Genomic DNA, 22838 nt, shown 5'->3' with positions numbered 1-22838 from the left:
TGCATTCAAGTCAGTGTTGACTCCTGGTGACTGCCTAGATAAGTCCCTACAGTTTTCTTGGCAAAGTTTTTCAGAAGTGGTCTGCCACTGCCTGCTTCCTAGGGCTGAGAGAGGGGCTGGCTTTGTAATTAAGCCAGGACTAGAACTCATGGTCTTTGGGGTTTCTACCCTGGTGCCTTAACCACTAAAATGAGACTTCTGAGTAAACATCAGGGTAATCATAGATTGGGAAATAAATGCCAGTTGTGCTTTGTTTATTATGAATACTTATTGATATAGATTCCAATTTTTGAGACTCGGTAAAACTCTCTAAAAGAAAACAAACAAATGGATCAGTGAACAAATCAACACAGAGTTCTCACTCAAGACATAATGACCAATATGATCAAATATTCTACTTTATGTGAAAACTTAACTCTCTGGAGAAGGCTCTAATGCTGGGAAAGGGGGAAGGAAAGCAAAGAAGAGGACAACCAGCAGCCAGGTGGATGGACTCAGTTATAGTGGCAATGGGTTGGAAGACCTGAAGGACCAGGACAGGGACAGACTGATTTTTTTCATGACAATCTATGGAGTTGCTAAGAGTCAACACTGGTTTAACAGCACATCAATCAATCAAAACTAAAACTGTTGTTTATTCTACAGAAAAAAAGAAGCAGAAGTAATTCTGAATACTGAAAAAGAAGAGGAGATGGCAGTTTATTTGTTTGACAGACTATCAATCTCCTAGGAGAGCAACAGTCCTGTGTCCAAAAAAAAAATAAAAAAATCAACTGACTGGTGATGGGACATAAAAGGGGCACGGTGGAAAGAAGGGAACATCAGGAGACTCTGACCATGTGACTCCATGTTTTGGAGAGTGATTGGTGGTTCCTTTCCTGGAAGCCAGTCAGGCTGGGTGGAAGGGGAAAGGATGCTAGGGAATCAACCCTTGTCCTGAAACTGTTCTGCATTAAATCTATAAGGGTAGCATCACTTCCAGGCCACATTCCTGAGATACAGTAAAGCTCAGCCATGGAGGCAGCGCAATGTATGTTGAGACACTTTTTGCCAGACAAGGATAGAAGGAATCCAAGGTAATGCAGCCATGAGGAAATGCCCCTGGACTCTCCTTCTAAGTGCCACAGAGGTTCATATCAGCATGTTTACTCTCCTTCACTCCAGGTACAGCAAAGCCTTGTTGCAAAATTGTCAATACCTTATTATTTCACTATCCCAGCTCACAGGAAGATTTTATATGTAACTAGGAATAGCGGCTAGGCACTTTGGATGTTTCCTTTTCTTACTCCAGGAGACTGAATAACATGTTTGCACTCTCCTTTGGTCAGCTGGAGGAAGCCCTGATTAGCTCAAAGTGATCTCTCCATGTTCCTGCCTTTCAAGATTGGCAGAAGTGAAAATAATTCTGTGTTGGTTTGAAACTGCACTGGAACGATTGGGAAGTAGAAAGTGTAAAGATGTGGAAATGCCCCAAGTTAGTGTACTTAGCAGATTAAAAGCACAGGATTCACAGAGGAGAAAGCCCCTCCTTAAACAGAGCACCACTTGCTCAACAGTCCAATTTGAGAAGGACTGCCCAAAGCTGGACCACCTCTGAAGCAGATTCCTCCATCCAGAAATATACAACAGGGGTGGTCCATAAAACCATTGACAATAGGTTGGTGCAATTTCAATCCCCCCCCCACTATTGTATGATATTTCATTCCAGATGGTTCTGTGACTCATCCATGTCTAAATCATTAGCTCTACCTGTGACTCAGGTTTAATGAATGGCTCAGCCATCTTCTCTAAGGGTCCTCCCTCCCTTTCTTCTCCTATCTTGCTGTCATTACCAAACAACCCTATAACACACCCATCCCCCCTTGTTGCTACTATTAAGAAATAGCTTTGCTCAGAAATGAGCTTGTACAAGGCAGAACAACATGAAGCTCAGTTCTTATCTCTTAGTCCTTTAGAAGCCCAAAATTGCAATTTTATTCTTTACTATTTTTCTTTCTTGGAAAGGAACGTGACATATTCTGTCTGTTTTCCACTGGAAACTAAGGAAAACCACACCACAAATGTTTAAGAAACACCCAATTTCTCACACTATGATTAGGGGTGCGGGTGGATCCAGGGACCACAGAGTTCCTCAAGGGTTCTCACTGCTGACTTCATCTTTCTCCCCCTGTAGAAATCAGTGCATAATTTACATTCTTTTAATTACTGCTGTTGCTAAAAGTTTTTTATTTGTATTGATTTTTCTATTATTTCACTCACATGCCTCAAGCAAGTTGTAGCTGGAAAAGTGGAATAAATGTTCTTTAGAAGAATAAATAAAAGAATGCTGCAATTTTATGTTTATAAATCTAATTACTAACCCCACTTTGAAATTCTCATGAATTGAGAAAGGTGAATAATTTCTACTCAACTTTAGAAAGCATAAGGGAAGTGCTCCCAATAATGTTTTAAAACAACAATTTATTTATATGATATCTTCTCCAAGTCATACATGGAACTGACTTTGAAGGCCACCTGAAAATTGTTTCAGAAAGTGTCGTGCAAATTATGACTATTGTCTGCAACATCTGCCTCCAGATTTGACTCAACTTCCTATACTTTTCCAACAACCATTCGAAGTGTGATGCTTATCTAAACAGAGCAGGACACCTCAAGATCCACCTGCCTTGTTTTCATTATCACACAAGACAGCCGTTCTTCAGGCATCCCCACAGAGTGAGGTTAGGCTGGTGCTAACTGAGGATCAAATCCTTCTTGCAGTGGCAATCCAGCTTTGGAAAACACTCTTAAAAGTATTTTATTGTATCTTTATTGAAACAGTTGGACTTGTGTGACCCACCCCATGAAAATAATTTCTTTGATAAGGGGGACAAAAAGTATATGTCCTCATAGCTCCAGATGTATCTAAATGAAAGAGGTTTTCTAGATTCATTTCAATCAGGTTTCTTCCAGGGTACTGAGATTACTTTGTTTCCTTTGGTAATTATCTTTGTTGGAAACAGGTGGGAGGAGTTCAATCATGCTAGTCCTCTTGAATCTCTCAGCTGTTTTCAATACCATCAACCATGGGATCAACCATGGGCTCCCTCTGAGCCACCTAATGGGATTTGGACTTTTAGGGCTATTGTTCTGCAGTGGTTCCAGTCCCTCCAGTTGGGATGTACTCAGAAGGCAGGGCTGGTGGTCTACTATTTATTTATTATTTATTATTTATTTTATTAATCAAATTTATGCACCACCCATCTCACTGTATAAGTGACTCTAGGCAGCTTACAAATAAAAAAGCAATAAAAAACAATAAAAGTCTTTACAAAAATATACAAAGTTAAAAGACAAGAGAGAGCATCCTCAAACCACCAACCACCTCCACTGCTGTGAGCCCCCATTGGATCCATTATATTTGCTTAATGACTGCAGCTGGAACTGATGTCACAAGTCTGGCACAGTCATGTGACATTTCACTTTATGACCGTGTTGCTTAGTGATGGAGTTGCTGGTCCCAATTGCAGTTGGTAAGTGAGGACTACCTATACATCCATGGGAGGGAGCAAGGGGAAGAAGGGATATTTCATGCATTATGATATCATCATGCAAATAATGCATTTATTTGACATTTGACACCTATATCATTATTCCTTGGGATTCTATCTTGTCTTCTAGGTTATTTAATAAGAAGTTACTAGGGAAGATCTTCAATATGCTGGTAACACCCAGCTCTACTGCTCCCTATTTTCTAACTCCAAGGAAGCAATTGGTACTCTCGAATGCTTCCTACTATCAATAATGGGCTAGATGAGGGAGAAAAATCTAGGTAAGACAAAGGTACTGCTGATAAGAAAAAAACCTGGACTTTGGGATTGAGATGAAGCCTATTCTAGATGGGATTTCACTCCCCCAGAATGAGCAAGTTTGCAGTTTGAAGTACTCCTTGACCCCCAGCTGTCACTGGATTTGCAGGTGATGGCTATGACAATTTACACAATTACGTCTAGTATGCCAACTGCGGCCCTTCTTAAGCAACAGTTATCCATGTCTTGGGTACAATTTGACTACCACAATGTGCTTTCAAGGGTAGCCACATTTAAAAGTGTCCAGAAATTGCAACTGGTGCAAAATACAGACTGAAACTGGTACAAGGATCATACCATGCCTGCAGTAGATCTTCATTGGGACTATTTAAGGTTCTGGCAATGACCTTTATTTAGGCTTATCGCTTCATCATTTGCAGAACGAATTCTCCTGCTACTCAAATCTGCAGAAGAGGCCTTTCTGAAGATGCCCTTACTATCAGAAGCTTAACTGTTGGGTATGAGGGAAAGGGTCATCTCTTGTGTGGTTCTCAAGCCATGGAAAACACTCCCTAAGGAGGTACATTTAGTTCCCAATCCTCCAGTAATGGTAAATGCACATCTCTTTCACTGAGCTTTTAACTGTTAATTATTTTAATGATAATTTTGATTCTAACTATATTAATTTTGTTATTTTATATTCAGTATTTCTTATTACTGCAGGCTGCCTTGAATGTTGGAATTAACAAACAGAAAGGTGGGGGATATAAATTCAATGAAAAATAAATGAATGTGTCAAAAATTCTTCCCCCACGCTCATTCATTATTGCTTTTCCCACCCCCACTCACTTACTCATTGATGTTTTTTCCATTTAAAATGTCACCACACATATACAGGTAGTCCTCGCTTACCTACCACTTCTTCAGCAACTGTTTGAAGTTACAACAGCACTGAAAAAGAAAACTTACAACCAGTCCTCAAAGTTGCAGTCATCACAGTGTCCCCGCAGTCACGTGATTGCAATTCAGGCACTTGGTAACTGGTATACATTTATGATGGTCTCAGCATCCTGCAGTCACATGATCACCATTTGTGACCTTCACAGCCAACTTCTGACAAGCAAAGTCAATGGGGAAGCTGGCAGGAAGTCCCAAATCATGATCACATGATGTTGTGCTTAATGGCCCACAGTGATTTGCCTAATGACCGCAACTGGAACTGATGTCATACGTCGGGCAGTCATGTGATGTTTCACATTATGACTGCATCGCTTAGTGATGGAGTTGCCAGTCCCAGTTGCAGTTGGTAAGTGATGACTACCTCTGTGTCCATGGGAGGGAGCAAGGGGAAGAAGGGATGATTCATGTGATGACATCATCATGCAAATAATGCAGCTTACATAGCTGATGTCATGCCTCATAACTGCATCATTTGTGCAATGATATCATGATGCACATGCCATCATTCTGATAACATGGTAGCTTGCCACAGATGCTGTTGCCATATCCACAGTAGCTAGTATAGAAGACATTTCATTATGTGCCTTCCCTGAATGTTAGCTTCAACTGTTGTACCCTTATCAATGGACTCAGTTACAACCCCATCGTGTTCTAAAGTGTTAACCTCTCTTCTTCCTGATTTACTTACCCATCTCTGTTGTGTTCAGAACTTTTCCTCTCTGGTCTGCAATGAAATTGATAAGGGCAGGAAAAACTTGATCAGTGTTACCAATGCATCATTCGATTACTATTCATCAATAAGATTGATATTCTCTTTAAAAGAAATGTATATTTGAGAGAGAAACTAGTGAATTTGCTAAGAATTTCCTATAAGCTTGCCAGACATAGAAAAGAAAGCAGTATCAGATAAGGGAGCTCTGAATGTTAATAGTGATCAAACAGATAATATTTTAACAGGAATAGAGTGAAATGTGAGGAAGGTAAGGATTTCCAAGTCTTTACCAAAATGATACCAGAAATGATATCTCAAAAGAAAGGACATCAAAAAACAAATCTATCCATGGATAATTCTGAAAGTGTAGGAAGGCTGAAATTCTGTTCTGTTCTGTTAAACCATCTTCCAGAGCAGCTGTTTAACCATTTTTAAAAACATTCAAGTTTTTGAAATTTGTTCCCCATATTTCACATAAGCACAACAGCCAGGAAAATCAGAAACCCCTTAATAGTATCTGGAATTAACCGAAGATCCAGCAATTGAAGAAAAAATCAAAGCAGGTATAGGAGGGCAGCTAATTTAATCAGAGAAAAATATATAGAATTGATCCACACACCTCATACCTTTTCCTTGATTGCAAAGTAAGCTAGCAATGCCAACGGACATAACTGATCCAGGCTTTCTTGATATGCAGTTTTAATTACTATTTTAAACACAAATTCAGAACAAAGGAAGCTGCTTACACTTCATCAGACCAATGGGTCCATCTAGCTCAGTGTTTCTTCAAACCTATTGCTCTCAGGACCCCTTCCCACTTTTAAAAATTATGGAGGACCCCAAAAGAGCTTCTGTTTGCATGGGTTATATTTATTGATATTTACCGTATTAAAAATTAATATTGACACATTCACTGCTGCTACCGCTTCTCATGATTGTTTGATGGGATTTGAATACTGTATTATTTTTCAACATAGGCTGGCAAATAATTTTGATTTTGCAGACCTCTGAGAGTGTCTTGGGGACCCACAGAAGTCCTAGGACCACACTTAAGAAATCCTGATCTAGCTTATTACTATCTATTTTAGATCTCCCCAACTGGGTGCCTGGGAATCCTGGGTGTTCTAGTCCCCAAACATATGTAGGGTTCTAGGATGATAAAGGCTCATCTATACCCACTGGAAGTTGCTGTTCTAAACTTCAGATTTTTTTCCCCATCACTAACTGGAGATACCAAGAAACTGTTAAGTACAAAGCAAATACTTTATCACATAGCTCCTATTCACTTCTGAAGTCTACTTGGTCACTCTGACAACTTGTTCATGACAGCTAAGCTATAAAAATAATCTAAATGTCTACAAATATGAGTCCTGCAACCTCTCCCCCCAAATCCTGGTTCTCGTTGTTTGGTGAGGATCCTGTTAAACAGCCCTACCCTGCCCTTGAAAGGGCTGCAGTTCCAGGATTATTGACAACAAAGCCAGATGAAGAATAAACCCACAAATCCCTTTGTCTCTAAAACCATTTACAACATAGTTAACTCATGCAGGAAATTATTACAAGAGCAGAATCCCCTATAAGAGTATTCCCTGACCTGCACAGGAAATAGCATAGGGGACAAGTGATGTCACATATGTCATGACTTCATTGTACAAATTGCATTATTCACATCATTTATGCAGCAACATCATAATGTGTATAATATCCTGGTGGCTTCTACTGAACTCCTGTGCCAACATGGTGTTTTCCAGAGGTTAGACACCCTCAATCAGTTGAGTCTACATGGAGGTACCAGGTAAAAGAAGGGTAACCTAGATATTGGGCTAATTAAATGGGCTGATCAGAGCTATTCCCAATATTGAGAATGAACAAAGCACAGATAAGTTCTTCTTAGTAAGCAAGCCTCCACCAAGCAGCTAAAATGCAAAGTTTACAAAATGATAAAAATAGCAGATTTTGCACATGTACAATGCATGTTGATATAGTGAAAATACAGATAGTTTAAGATACCACTTGGGAAAAGGTCTTAGTTACAGCAGTGAGAAACAAGAAAACCATTCAGAGTTTGCAACAATAGCAGCAAGCAAAAAAATTCACCCTTAAAGTTGCTTCAATTAGTGCAGAATTTGGACTAACATTCCAAATTTGTTTTATTTAGTTATGTACTTACAAAATTTATAAATCTTATCTTCTTCCTACTAGGATGCTAGAATAATATGCAATACACATATCATTAAAATTTAGTACAGTACCAAGAAATGGAGGAGCAAATATTATAATACATAAGAACATTTATCAGGAGATTATCTTTATAGCCAGTATCATCCCCCTCAGTAGGAAATTCCTCAAGTAAAATGCTGCTATCAGAAAGCCTTGTCTTAAATACACACCATTATTTCCAAGGAGCAGAACATAAAACACATCTTCATATAAGAGGTGATAATTTATGAACAGATTCAAATGGAAAATGGCCCTTCAGTTATTTTGGATTCAAATCATTTAGGATTCTGTAGGCCAAACCCAGCACTATAAATCATGCCCAGAAGCAAAGATTCAGTCCAATACATCAGGCCTGTATGGACCATGGGCTGCATGTGGCCCAGCAAGCATCCTCATGCTGACATTTTTTTAAAATTCCATAAATCCACTGGCACCAAATGTTGCTGCTGCTCCAAAAGACAGGCTGCTGACTTCACTGACTGTTGCCCCAAAAGATATCTCCAGACCTCACTGACACCATCAGCTCCATCATTGTGCCACTCTGCTCCACTAGTGAACAGCTGATCAGCACACCAGCTATTCCTTTGAAGCCTGCAATTGTTTTTAATTTATCAATGTGGCCATTTCCCTTCTACGAGATGTACAGGTCTGCAGTACATTATGTGGTGTCCAAGCATACTCTTGACAAGATACCTAGTACTCATATTTTTTCTAGCTGTAGTTTCTCAACACTATTCAAGGGCAGCTTGATGTAGAGTGTATCACAGTGATCTAAAATATAACACGGGCCAGATTTTCTATGCCCAAGAACACAGCTGGCATACCAAATGGAACTTCAACTGGGACATGAGCGCTCCTCATAACTCTTGCTGCTTTACTTTCCTTCCAGAAGAACTGAGATATTAGAAAGCACACTTAAATAGACCACCTGATATTTTAAAACAAGTTTAAATTATTTGAGGGTTATTTGAGGTTATTATACCTCTTCCCAGTGATATCTATCTATCCCATCAGGTCCAGCAGAAGAGGCTTGTTGTGGGCTCTTCTGCTAGAGAGCATCATCTGATGGGACCCAAGAGGAGGGCCTTTTCTGCTACTGCATCCGTCCCATGGAACATCATTCCCCCTGAGGTCAGGCTGGCCCGGACCCTGAAGACCCACAAAATGGTTGTACTGTTCATGAATTACTGTGGTCTCTTGATGACTATACTGCATGGGTTTAATTGTTTTTAGTTGTTTTAATGCTTTGTATTGGTTGTATGGTTTATTCTGTGTTTTTTGGTATTGTTTGTTTTAATTGTAAGCCGCCCAGAGTAATGAATGTGAGATAGGTGGCTATAAAAATTGAATAAATAAATAAATGCTGTCCTTTTAAGGACATTTAATCATATCTCCCTGACATCAGTTGAAAAAGACCGAGGCCAAATGCAACATATTTATGAGACCTAACCCAAAGTTCCAGATGACCTCCCCCATATCACTGCATACAGATATTAAAGAGCATTTATGAGACAAAACAGTTCCACATAAAATTCCACTCACCAGAGGCTAAATGACACTCCACCAGTATCCTTTCCTTGGACTGCTCAAGGAAAGTAAAAAGTAAAGTCATCTTCAAGTTGACTCTTGGTGACTTACACTAATACATATCCATTCAGCCTTCCTGGTGCCAGTACAGAAGGAATTTGCCATGCTGTCTTCTGCACTATTTTCTGGACTTCCCAATCTAGCCTACCACCCTGAAATTCTCAAGTTACTCCCTTATCCAAGTACTAATGTGCTGTGCTTTCTAGATCTCCCAAGACTACGTTATAGTTGCCATCTGCTACTGTAGTATCCAAAGCCACAGGTGCGTTCAGCAAAAGCAACTGGAATATAGCCTCCCTGTCACATTCCCAGCATAGGACCACTACCAGGGCTACAAGGCAATTTCCATTCTTAAATTGGGCCTGAATCCAAATCAAAAGCTATGCAGATTCCATAATTCCTTAAAGATTACATTAGCTGCCTATTTATATCTCAGCTGAATTTAAAGTGTTTGGGTTAACTTTTAATGCACAAAAACACAAACACTGGAAAGAAAGGTACTTCCCTCAGCAGCCACAGAGTTGTTGCCTACACAGAAGGCTGAGGACCTTCTTCTGAGATGGAGCCCTGACTTTGGAATGTAGTCCCTCATGAAACTTGGCTGGCAGAGACATTAGACTCATTCATTCTTTATCTATTTGTTTCTTATTTGTTTATCCAGGAAACCAAGGCAACATAATTGTATCTCCTCCCCCAATTTTTCTCATGACAACCCTATGAGGTAGACTAAATGGCCAAAGTCATTTAGTGAGCTTCCATGGCCAAGAGTACACTTGTAACTAGTTCTCCCAATATCTTACCCACTGTATCACATTGGCTTTCTGGCAGTGGTCCTAGTTTAAATCCTGCTTGTTGAGACTGCTGCCTCTCTGGTTCATCCTGTTGGTGTTTAATACACTGGGGTTGAACAATAGTGTATATTTAAAAGCAAATATATAAAAAGTTAGGCTGATGACACCCTTCCAATAAATCCTGCTTCTGCCAGTCTCCGTTTCTTTCCCTGAACTGTCTGAATCTTAGCCTCAGCAACCGTATTTACATCCAGTCTCCTAGGGAAACACAGTGGCTGGGGATAAAGTGACAGCAACCCTGTGAACCACTGGGCACACAGTATAAGAAGTGGTGACTCACAGCACCACTGAATGCTATTACTCCAAGGCCTTACAGGTCTGTGGACTAGAGTTTAATCGAAAGGGCTCTGAACTCTGCCATATCCAGGTACTCTTCTGGGAATCCCATTTCCATCATATCTCCCTGTCTAGGTGATGTCTGGACCCCTGTACCAACAGCTTGTTTCCCCAGCACCACCTCTGGGCAGCAACAGTTTAAAATGGCTTCCTTTATCTTAGATACACAGCACTGTGGGTCAGGACCCCAACAATCTGAAGTTCTTACAGCAGCTCCCTGCAATAGGTGATTTTGTCTCTCTGATTTCCATCCTCAATCTCCCATCTCCACATTTCTTTGAGGTTAGTTGCTCTACCTGCAACAGTATTCCTTTCATCATGCTCCTTCCTAGCAACTCCCTTCTATTATCTTGCAACCTGACACAAACACATTCTCACAACCACTTTACCATGTCTCCAGTCTCCAGTCCCACTAGTAGTAACTGAGACAGTCTTATGTTCCTAAGGGACAAACTTCTGACTGATGCTCACAATCTACAGCCACTGCTTTCAATTTACTGGTCCCATTAGAGGTCAAAGCAGGACAATGAGGCCAGTACATAAATGCACATTTCCTTTGTGTTTTATACTGCCATAAGTGGCTCTACTTTACCACTATGTGAGCAAACTCACAAATTGCTTACTTCAACCACCCTTTTCACCTAAACACATGCTGTTCTGCTGTGTGGTGCACTCACTTCCTTGCAAAGAAAGCAGACATCAGTGCCAGCTCATGCACTAGGATAAGTCCAATTATTATCTTTCACTCTCTATCCTAGCCTATACCTCCCAACTCAAACCACAGTATGATTGCAACAGGCTTACCTTCCATACATCTAATCTTTGCAAACCCACACTCTAATGACCCAGGTCTTCCTTTACTTTCCTGGTCTGCATGACTGACAATGGAACTTGTGTGGATTACCCTGCAAGCTGAACAGGCAGGTCTTCTTGCCCAACAGTATGCTTAGGGAATGTTCCTTTCATCACACTTTTAGCTTGCCTCTGAAGCGTCAGGCATGGATATAAAAAAAATCCAAGTGCTCTATTCAGCCACCACCAACACAGACTAGTCTGAACTCTCTCTTTCCTCATATACTGCACCATTGCCTCTATAATTTTCATCTAATTAATTGATATGGAAATTAATTACAGCAGAAAGTTCCATCCCTAATATTTGGGTTAAACAGATGCCAAACATTCAGCAGTTCAGTCAGAGCAATATACAGATGGTGTTCATGCTACCTGTGTTATACCAGTTTTGCACAGACAAGTATATAAATATTGCAAGAATCAGGGGGTTGGGCTCACCCAACACATTAAACTCTAAACATGCTTAATTAAGTCCAACTGCTGTATTTATGGAACATACTAAGCTCAAACAAATGAAGCATATTAATGTGATAACACAACACGCTAAGACAATTGTGGGATTCCCACAAAATGCCAAGCCACAGAATACTCTATTTATCCTGTCTAGCATGTTGTGTGAACTATAATTAGCTTGACACATGGGCCATCTAGCCATAGGAAAAAGGACCAGAAGTGAACCCAGCCTCCACCTGAACCTTTCTTACCTTGTGAGCATCGATTGCCTCCCGATCCGCAGAAGGACTGCTGGTGTCAAATGGCCCATTAGATGGCATTGTGGGGAAGGTGAGGCAGAGGCAGCTGCTACAGATTTTTGCTTCTGGGACTTAATTTACAGAAGGTTCCAAACGTTACCCCAAACTGAAGAGGGAAAATGGAAAAGCAGCCCACGGCGATAATCCAATGCCCCCCTCTGTTGATGATTCTGCTCTGATTTTCCTGCCACCTGCAACAGGAAAAGAAAAAGACGAAGGTGAGGCCCAGGCACACAATGCATGCACGGAAAGCCACTTTTGAGGGCCTCTCCCCAGTTGCAGGCAATCATTAACAAGCCACAGCCTTGACTCAGCCAAGCTGGGCCCCTGGTTCTTCAGCCCATGCAGTTTCAGCTCAACAACAGAAGATACACCCTCCTCTTTCAGCTTCCCCCAGTCCAGAAACCTTCCCCCTCCACTGCATCCCCAGCCATATTTCCCTTTCCCTGCCAAGTAGCACCTGTTGCTACAGGAAAAGTTACAAATCCAGCACAGGCCTTCTCGCTGCTACCTCTTCTGATAAGAACTCTTATAGCCTCTTTTGAGGAATGAAGCTAGGGTGGAAGGTAGGGAGGAGATCAAGGTGGGGTGGCACTGCACTCCAACAGAAGTTTTCATCCCATGTGCCAGGTGCAAGCAGTGAAGCTTTCAGCAAGTCGGTCTCCCCGGATCCCCGGGAAGCAAACACAGCAGGAGTCAGCATACAGGAGGCTGGCTTGCTGCAGTGCACACAAGCAGCCCTCAGTTTGAACCTTGTGATAGCTTTGCCTTTTGCCAAACAAGCTGGGGAATGGTCCAGCACCAAAGAGGCAACTGGTACAAGCCCAAGATTCCATCACACATAGACTTTGGGCAACCTCTAGCCCTTTTCCTGCAAGTGGTCCACTTTTATTGGAGTCTGTCTGAGTTGAGATGCTTCCCACCCCCCCAGAACATTCCCTTGCAGTGGCTTTGATTCCCTCTGTGTAAATGTAGACTGTGCTCTAAAACCTCTGCTGTATCTAAAACTCATCCTACTAGGCAACATGAACATACAACACTTTCTCCAACAGTTCTGCAGCAAATGGTACTGACACCTAGTAATACAGAGATTAATATATTCATACATAGTGCTGGAGGAAAATGAGGAATGTCATGTATTCCGACTTGCACTCATTGCTACTCAATACATTTACATGCCATAAACTATCAAGGAAATTCCTCCTCTCTGGAATGTCATTGTGTGCAAACAGAACTGTAAGACTCAACATTCAATCAAAGGAAATGTTGAAGCCCCACAGGTGGTCCCTGACCTCTGCAATATTTACCTCTGCCTTCCCAGAACTGCTGTTTAGCACGTTTTGACACATTTGTCTACCTGACAGTACTATTTACGAGATCTATGAGCACGGGCATCGGCACTCCATGCTTAGCAGCCAGCTGCCTCCCAGCCAAAGCTGATGATGAGCAGGGAGGAAAGGAGGGCACTCTATTACAAGAAACAGAACAACACTAGCCAATATTTTCCATCTGAAGGGTTTGTCTCTTCCTTCTATGAGAGTCTATTCTAGTGGTATCTGGAACATGCTTTCTCTAAAACACACACACACACACTAATATATGCACATCTATGTGCACACACACCTATTTTCCTGGACCACTTGCATATTCTGCCTCTTCCTCCACTCTCATACCCATTCCATAAAAGACCAGCATGGCTCCCTCCCAACAATATCTATAAATACAGCCTATATGCCCTCCACCCACCAAGCCATAAAAGGATCAAGGCCACCAACGCTGCATTACTGCTGCAGTAGGAAACACAGCAGCAGTTACGTCAAAGGAAATGTCCAAAGAGAATAATTAGGCATCTATTACTTTGAAGATGCAACGCTTTTTCCAAACAGGCATAAATAGACAAGCAGCCCCCTATCTGTTCTGGAGGAGCTCCCATTTCCCCTCCCTCAGCCAGTTGTCATCACAGGGAAACTGCAGATACCCCCCTGGAAACAGCGGCAGAGCTGTGTTCTGATCTCCATCCAACAAAAGGTGCTAAAAATAATCAAGCTCAGATCAATCCCATAAAGAAAGGGAAGGCTGGACAGAAGAGGCCACGTCCACACAGAAACCCCTCCCAGAAGTCCCTTCTGTGGGTCCTGCTGCCAACCACCCATCAGCAAGAAAGGAGATGCTTGCTGTCCCCTCCTACAGCTGCCTTTCAAGCAGCACTGGAGCCGATAGCAAGCCTCAGAATCTTACCACGCTTCTTTCCCCTCTGGACTGCTCTGCTCCTTGCTGTCTGCAGTGCAATATTCTTCCAGAAACCTACCAACGGTTCTATAAAAGCCCCCTCTTGCCTAGCCATGGCCTTCTTCCCACTCTTGCTCACTCACCAGAACCCAACTTTGAAACCACATAAGAGGAGGGGCTGCTGCCCAGCTTAGTGAGCTGGAGGAGGGAAGGGCTTTTTCACTGCACGACTCGCTCCCACACAGTAGACACCCTGCCAATCACTTCAGAGCAGGCTCTGAAGACATGGAAGGGACATGCAGGAGGGGCATGCCCAGCTGTTCTGGCTGTAGAGGCTGCACAAGGCTAGTTACTTTTATCAGCCACATGAAAAGGAGAAGGGGCTTGACAGGCCCATGCACCTGCTCGCTCTCCCCCAATTGCTCTCTGGTAGCCTATTAGTGCTCAGAGAGGCTCAGAATCAAAGCCCTCGATAATTCAGGTGACACTAGGAGAGCCCGCTGAGAACTTTGCCCATCAGGGACCGAAGGAGTGCCACTTAGAGTACTTTGCATGTTTTGCTTTGTACACAGAAATGCCTTCTCATAGGTAAGCCAGCATCCTGAGTGGGGTACTATAGTGGGACAGTGCAGAAGAATGCTGCTTTGGGACATTCCCAGTGCGTGAATGACAGTGATTTCAAATGAAATCATGTACCTGCTTCCTCCGTTCAATGAATTAATAATAGGCTTTTCACATTCTATTATTATTTGTGACTGAATAGCACCATAGAAGTCAGAAAGTGAGGAAAATGTTCAAGCGGAGGCAGGTTTTCTTCTGTGACGATCATCCTACTAAACACTAGCATTTCAATGGAAAAGTTTCTATGCAAGGCTACTTGCTTTTATAATTTAAAGGAAACCGTTTTATTTTAGCTGGTTAAAAATCCTTTGTGAAAATGCAATGTATTTTATAAATTGAATAGGGCTTACCACTGGAAAGTATGCATTAAACTGAAGACATCCAGATTCTATTAAGCAGAGTATATATTGCTGCTGTTTGGTGAGTGTGTGCATAAGCATCTATAGGTATGGGCATGCTTACACGCACAGCACAACGTCAGAATGAGCTCCTGCACTTTTAGATTACTTAGCCTAAAACAGCACGAGAAAATGGATGCTAGGGTGGGAGAATCTCCAGTTGGATCCAGCACACTTACTAGAAACAGACTAAACATTTTTTTTAGATTTTTTTTTATCCCACCTTTCTTATTTTAACAAATAACTCAAGGCAGCAAACATACCTAATACTCTTTCTTCCTCCTACTTGCCCCGCAACAACAACCCTGTGAGGTGAGTTGGGCTGAGAGAGAGTGACTGGCCCAAAGTCACCCAGCTGGCTTTCATGCCTGAGGCGGGACTAGAACTCACCGTCTCCTGCTTTCTAGTCTGGTGCCTCAACCGCTAGACCAAACTGGCTCTCATACTGTACTAGGATGTTGAGGACATTGCAGGAGGAGAGCTGTGTTAGTCTATGGTGGCAAAAAATAAGAACACATCTGGTAGCACCTTTTCTGGCTAACAAATTTTATTAAAAAGCATAAGATTTTGTGAGAGGCAACTCACTTCATCAGACGCACAGAGTTGCTGCTCACAAAAGTTTATGCCTTTTAATAAAATCTATTAATTGGAAAAAGTGCTACCAGACTCCTTCTAGGTTCTTGAGGTAATGCTTGAAAACAAAACAGGCACAAGGTGCCCTCCTTAAGTGTCCCAAAGGCTGAGCAAAGGAGCAAGAAATAGTGGCACCAGTAGTCCATAGCAAGAAATAAATTTAAAAACTTGTCTGATCCAACTTTTGCATTGGGCAAACATGGTTTCAACCCTGATGAGACAAGGAAGCTGACAAGCAAGAGAGGTTCAAACAGGGGCCTGCTCTTATCACTTCCCTTCAGCATCAAGAATTTGGAAGTAACTAACCCTGACCTGTATTTTTCTTTTAGCTATGGTGTCACACCTCTTCTCTTCCAATTCCAAGTGTCTACTCTCTTTTTAAAGCCATCACACATAATGCGTAATACATTTTATAGCAGTGGAAAATATATTGTTAATTATATAAAGGGTGAAGAAATACTCCCTCCTTTGATCCAACATGAATCTATTGCCAGTTCATCAAGACTTGAAAAAGAAGCAGTCAACCCAGGGCACCTCTCCCAAATTATCTGGTTCAGCCACATATCTTCAGCGAGTCTTGATTTTATGGTCTCCTGATGTATATCCGGTAACAAATAGCTTTTCAAGGCACAAAGCAGACCCAGAATATGTGCAGCTGTGCTAATCCATCTCCACAAGCAGAAACGTATGAAAGGGTATTCTGGCAGGTCTGTGCACCAGGAACACCAAAAGAGGAAAGGTCTTTTTACCAATTTCTGACAGGAATATGCATACAAATATTCAAGTAGTTGTTGGCATTTAATTCCCCTCGGCCTTCTCCACAGGCCATGCAGCCCAAGCCTGATAAAAGGCAGGTTTAACAATATTTGGGGGATAAAAATGCTGCTTTCATCAATATAAAAAGTAAGCTCCCTATGAAAGCATTTGGTTAAAAATTTTGAAAGCACTGTGGGTTTTTTAAAAACCTTCATGGTCCATATGCTATTCTTATTTTTGTTCTTTTTACCATTTGAGCTAGTTTTAAAATATTGTTATTTTGGTCTGTTTCTTGATTTCCCTTTCAAGGAAATAGTCAGGATATGAGCTTTTACCCGAATAGATGGAGAGAGAGGCAGGCAGACAAATACGGAAGAAATGAAATCACAGTTCAAAAGCCAAGACATGCCAGAATTCCAGGGCTACATCTTCCACAGCCATGCACTCTTGCAGCCTCGTTTCCTTCGCCATCTTCCCCCCATTCAAACTTTAGAACAATGCGGGGATTTAAATCACATTATAAAATGCTATATATGCCATATCCACTACACTTTACTATGGGGTCCATGTCAAAATACACACTACCCAGTACTTGGCCAAATCTGAATCATGTTTGCTCAACAGATCATTCCTTGTTAGGCTGCTCAGAAGTCACTCATTGGGTAGATTTACACACGCACCAGGCCTAGCTCGATGGTACCACCCACACTGGCAAAGAACCATTTCCAAATAAGCCATTCGGGGATAAGAGCCTTCTGACTACTTGCAGGACTCCACAGGTTGCAGAAGTACATTGTTCTATAAAGGAAGTTTATATGCTCCTTAATTAAGCCTAACTGGATTTGAGCATGCTGCATCCTCTTGGAACCCCAAAGTTGAATGTTAGTTAAAAAGAAAAAGAAAAAATATGTGAGAACAGCAGCAGCATGAGGCCAGGTTGAGCAGAGGGTCCCCAAAAGGTTGCCATGTTAGGCACCCATGCCTTTTCTCAGATAGCTTTTCTGCTTACCTTATGAGGCAACAACAAAGACAGTGAGAGATAATTGTTTAGTTTTTTTTTAAACTATAGTCATACTGCAAAGAGAAGCTGCAGTTGTACCTGGCAGCCTGATTCACCCAAATGCCCCTGGACCACACAGGGGGGCACAGAAGTGTGTCTAGTCTCCTCAACAGGGTAACACCAAAGAAAGAGAGGGGGGTGAAGAGGAAAATCAGTCTCCTCAAGCCCACAATCCCCTAGGAGAAGGGTTGAACCATGGGGAAAAAATCATAAAGTTAATCATTCCCTTCTTGTACAGGGATGTCAAAAGGAGGGAAACCATGCCGGGTTTTTTCCCCCTATTCTGCAGAAATGGTCACTTTCACATGCTATATAGAAAAGCACTTGTGTCTTTGGAGATGACAGGTTGCCGAAAACCTGAACCAGCAAGCGCCATAGAAGCTGTTGGGAAACTCTTCAGGAGAGCAGGGAAGAAAAAAGGTCTCCTTTCCCTTCTCCACCAGACCATCTCCCCCCCCCCCCCGGCTCCTGTTCCTGTTGGAGGATACAGCTACATCGTGACATGTGGTCCTTTTTATAAGCAACGGAAATGAGTGGGCATCAACTCCACATCTTTCTGCAATTACAGTGATGAATTAGATATAAGATGCTCTGAAAAGGACTTCCTTTTGAGAACCCGGAATCAACTGCCAATTGTTTTCAAATTCAGATGTAAATGTATTCCAAAAAATCTGTAGGATAAGAATGTCTCTGAGAGGAAGCCAGGAACCATGGCTCCTTCAGCTTCACTCAGAAGCAAACAGCAGGAAGACAAGACCATGGGGAGCAAGGGCCCTGTGGGCCATTCCAAGAAACAGATGTGGCCACTATACAGAAGGCAAGCAGTCGGGTATATACTTCACCTAGCAAAATACAAACTTATGGAACTCCCTCGCACAGAACATGAAGGTTGCTAGTGGTAAACATGAATAAATGCTGGATGAAAGTAAAGGAGTAGGAGCAGAACTAACTGACTTCACAATGGGGGGAAATACCATTCATCCACAAGGTAGTCCATATAAAGTTTTCATCAAGCCTCAGATGAGCCATTAAGAAGCCCATCCCAATTCATCCCCTTTTCACACCAGTATAAGCTGAGGATCACAGAGTGATCTGGAGGAGGACAGGGACCGCTCTGAGGATTAAGAATTAGCATAGTCTTGTTCAGCAAGAGAGTGATTCACAACTCAACAAAGGAAAGCCCACTCAAATGTGTGGCTTACCAGTTAAGAGCAGAAAAGGTGCCTGCTGACAGACAAAAGGCACCCATCCATCCTGGTGCAGAGAACAGGTAAAAGAAAGCGGAAGTCACTCTTTTACAGCATATCATATGCTGTGAAAACCCACTGCCTGTATTTTAAAGGATGACCCATTATTGCAGCTCAGTCTTTCTTTCCCCGCCAGCTTTCATGAGTCAGAGATGAGTATCTCCCACTGACAAGCAGAATATACAGAGCTCCCACATGACAATGTTGAAGAGGCAGCCGCAACAATTCGGAGGAAGCACTTGAATCACATACCCCCACCCTCTTCTGCAGGTAACACTCTGTGCTAATAAGGATTAAGAAAATTCTGTCACTGGAGCTCCCAGCTCAATCCTTCCATGCCCAGTCTTGTTGGGCTGAGAGGCATCATCACCTCCAGCTAGTTGAGTATGAGACTTGCCCAAGGCAGGACCAATATGAAAGGGAGGTAGTGCCAAAACTCTCCAGGGATGGCTAGACACAACCACCCTGCTATTGCTCCTGATATATGAGTGTAATAAATTCATAGCTACAAGCAATTAAAAATGTTGGTTCCATCCTGCAAAACAAAGTTGACCAATTGCAATATCTGTGATCTACCACCCAGCCAAACATCCAAAAGGCTGTATGTCCTATTCAGGGCAAAAAAGCATGCCTTTGCAATGTTGCTCCCTCTTATCAGGTCAAATAGTAGGGCAGTGCAGGGCAAGCCCACTCCCACCCAGCATAGCAGATGTACCACTCCTGGGGAATAAACAGGCAGGCAGAGTGCCCTGAGGATGTGGCAACACACTGGGTGGGTGACAGAAAAGGGACCCTGGCAGAGACAAAGGGCAGCAAGTTGGGGCATATGCAGCAAGCTACTTTTTGTCAAAATTACAAAACTTGCATTGTGATATCAGACAAGATCTGTCCTATTACATACTTACGCGCAATATTGTAATACAAGTACAAAAGGAATGGGGTTTGTGTTGTGGTGTTGCAACACACATTTCATTGTTTGCCCCCCATGTGGATGTCTATGGCACCAAGTCAAGTTACTCCAAGACTTGGTATCCAGCACTATACACACCACATATCCAGGAAGACTGCAGTTGTGAAGCCAAAACACACACATGCACATACTGTTTCACAGCCAAGTTGCACCTAGATGCATCTGCTCCCAAGTACTGCAGAACAGCAGTGACAATTGTAACTATAAAGCTTCTGAGGAAACTTCAGAAACTGTTACTGGAAACCTTTCCAAACCCTTGTAGGAAGATGCTTGGGGATGTATAAGCCACTCTTTGTCCCCTTCACCTCATTTATTTTCATCACATAACTAGTTTCATGTAGGAAAAAGGAGGTTTCCTACTGCAGCTTCCAAAAAGGAACACCTGGCACTTCAAATAACAATGTGGGTCATGGCATTACTGAAGCAAACAAGCTTGCAGTACAGTCAAGGATTCCAATGTATATACTAGCAAGCTTTACACAACCTCTTTTGATTAATGAGTTTCATGCATCTCCTGTTTACCATGCGTAATTCCATGCATGCACTAGAGTAGCCAGCCAGGCTGAAAACTTGAGGTTTGAATTGATTAATTCCAAAATCAAATCAGCTACTTCATCAAACATAGATTTAAAGTATAGACAATATAATTTTGTGCTCTGCCCACTTGCATGATGTAATGTCCCTGTCTCCTTTTTAAATAATGTACTGGATAAACATTTCTTATTCGTTTGTTATTCTCTCATAAAAAAGTACTATTACTATCAAGAAATTATATTAGAATTGTAGGATAAACAATTTAAATGGAAATTAACTGATTAAGAAACTGGACAGTAACTCAGATCCAGGTGTTAACTTATCTGGCTAAGACCTTGCCCTAATATTGGTGCAAATCAAGTTTTGTTTGGAGTATGTTCAGTTCCATTCAACCAATGTGACAGTAAGATTAACCTTAATTATCAGACTGAATTTACTGCAAGCAGATGTTTAGATCAGATTTTTAGAATGGCCTCCTTTTGTTAGAGATGACACTAAACTGTACCCTTTCCTCAGCACAATTTTTTTACTTGGAAGTAAAGAATAAACTATATGAAATAATAATAAGTGCCCTCTCCATGACAGCATTAAATGTGGAAATTTAAAGCCCTCGCTAGGGCTGGTGTGATAACTGCAAACATCCCTTGTCCCCTGAGTCAATCTCCCTGCTGTGTGCTATGCAGCTTCAGTTCCAAAAGAAGAGAATATCTGTAGCTCAGGGTTGAACTGTGGACTTCTTGGTGCTCTCTGAGCTTGGTTGTTTGCTTGCAGACATTTCATTACCCAACTAGGCAACATCATCAGTTGCAGCTCCCTTTTGCAACTTCAGCCCAGAATGCCTCCAGAATCCTTTCTCAAGGATGGGAAAAAGTAGAGAGTCAGCACAGGGCAAGCAACGGCCTTCTTCACAAGTGGAAAGGTCAGGAGGCCTGTGTTCTGGACACAACCTGTCTGCCCTCTGCCTGCTTGGGGCTGGGAAACATTCTGTAAAGATTACTGAAGATATCCCCCCCCCCACAGTTTTCAGATGAAATCTATTTTAAGTGAACTTCACAGTAAAAATAACTAAGCAGGCAATGCCTGTGAGGGCTAAAGGCACAGATTGTTCACAACACTGGAGAATTCTGCATGCTCTCCCATGAAAAGGCTGACGTCCCTGGGGGCTTCAAATGATAATCATTGCAAGCCTCAGGAAACTGGAGGAAGGGGGAAAAGTGGCTTTCACCCTCCAAGTTTGCAAGGCAGAACTGAAACATAGCATTTTGCCAAGTTTCTAAATGCAAACATTCCTTTTGTATATCTCTCCCCACCGCTTCCCCGCTTTCTCATGACAATCAAATTTGGCTCCCTCTGAGACACCAAGAAATTTAGAGATTATCTAACCAAGAGGCAGCCTCACCCCAGAATCTAATCCTGCTTTCCTGAAGGGGTGGGGGTGAAAAGCCCCTCTCCCAACTCTCCACCAGAGTTATTCTAGACAAGCCACATCCATTATCCCCTCAAATGTTTTTAGACATCTAATTGGAAGGAAAAAAGACCCCTGCAAGGATGTTTCCAGCTGACCCAGCATGCGAGGGGTTATTGAGTACATTCCCCCCTCTCTAAAAGCCCCAGCTCACAAAAGGTCATCCCCTCTCCCCTTATTGTCCGGACCTTTCAAAAGCACTGGGCCTGAAGAATTGGCTTTGAGGTTTCTAGCGATAAACCGCCCTCATTCCAAACTAGAAAGGAAGGAGTGCCAAGATAAGTAGGCAGAGATGGCAGGGCACAGCCCTTTCCCAGTCGCATCAGGCCGGGCAAACAGCCACTAGCCAGCCAGCAGTAGGACAAGGCGGGCAGAAAATTTGGGGTTTTCCACCAGGAACAGAAGCAGATCTACCTACAGGATGTTGGTATCAGGAAAGTCACAAATAGCATATAGGGATGGGCATAAAGCAAGAAAAGTATTTCACTCTGTGCATGGAGAAAACATATTGTGCCTCAGAAGTCTGGCCAGACCATTCCAGATGGATCATCACCCAGCCAAAGCAAAATCCAGATCATTAGGCTGATCCACCTTTTTTCCCCCAACTGTCTCCCATTCTGGAAAGGCTCTGCCGGAAGAACATGGTCTGGATCCACACGCTGACCATGCTCTAGCTCCATGCACAGAAGCATGTGTGCTACAATCTGTGTACAGACCAACCTATGCTGCCTGATCCGTGCATGGATCCATACATAATACCTATTATGCTATTTTGTTTCAGAGTAAATAACATTATACAGACTGCAGAAAGGGAACAAAGAAAAGTAAAGTAAACCCAAAGTAATAAAAGCATGAGATAAGAAAAAA

The 22838-nt window shown here is 42.2% G+C and overlaps 1 protein-coding gene across 6 annotated transcripts in view; it reads right to left on the bottom strand.

Annotated features, from left to right (window-relative positions):
- Positions 1-22838, bottom strand: part of DNMT3A (DNA methyltransferase 3 alpha) — a 148819-nt gene that overhangs the window by 91218 nt on the left and 34763 nt on the right. For 4 of the 6 annotated variants that reach the window (XM_088152224.1, XM_088152221.1, XM_088152222.1 and 1 more), the window contains one exon: positions 12011-12249. In XM_088152224.1, the coding sequence (XP_088008350.1) occupies positions 12011-12079 (69 nt within the window). In that variant the 5' untranslated portion in view covers positions 12080-12249. Of the gene's footprint in view, positions 1-5436; positions 5473-12010; positions 12250-12518; positions 12664-22838 lie in introns of those variants that run through there. The other 2 variants (XM_088152223.1, XM_088152226.1) reach the window with 2 other exon arrangements.

The sequence above is a fragment of the Python bivittatus genome, unplaced genomic scaffold (assembly GCF_059951505.1).
Source record: "Python bivittatus isolate LINGU-HERP-01145 unplaced genomic scaffold, Pbiv_v1 ctg000690_np1212, whole genome shotgun sequence".
NCBI lineage: Eukaryota > Metazoa > Chordata > Lepidosauria > Squamata > Pythonidae > Python > Python bivittatus.
The sequence above is the reverse complement of the archived record's forward strand: the minus strand, read 5'-3'. Positions and strand labels throughout refer to the sequence as shown.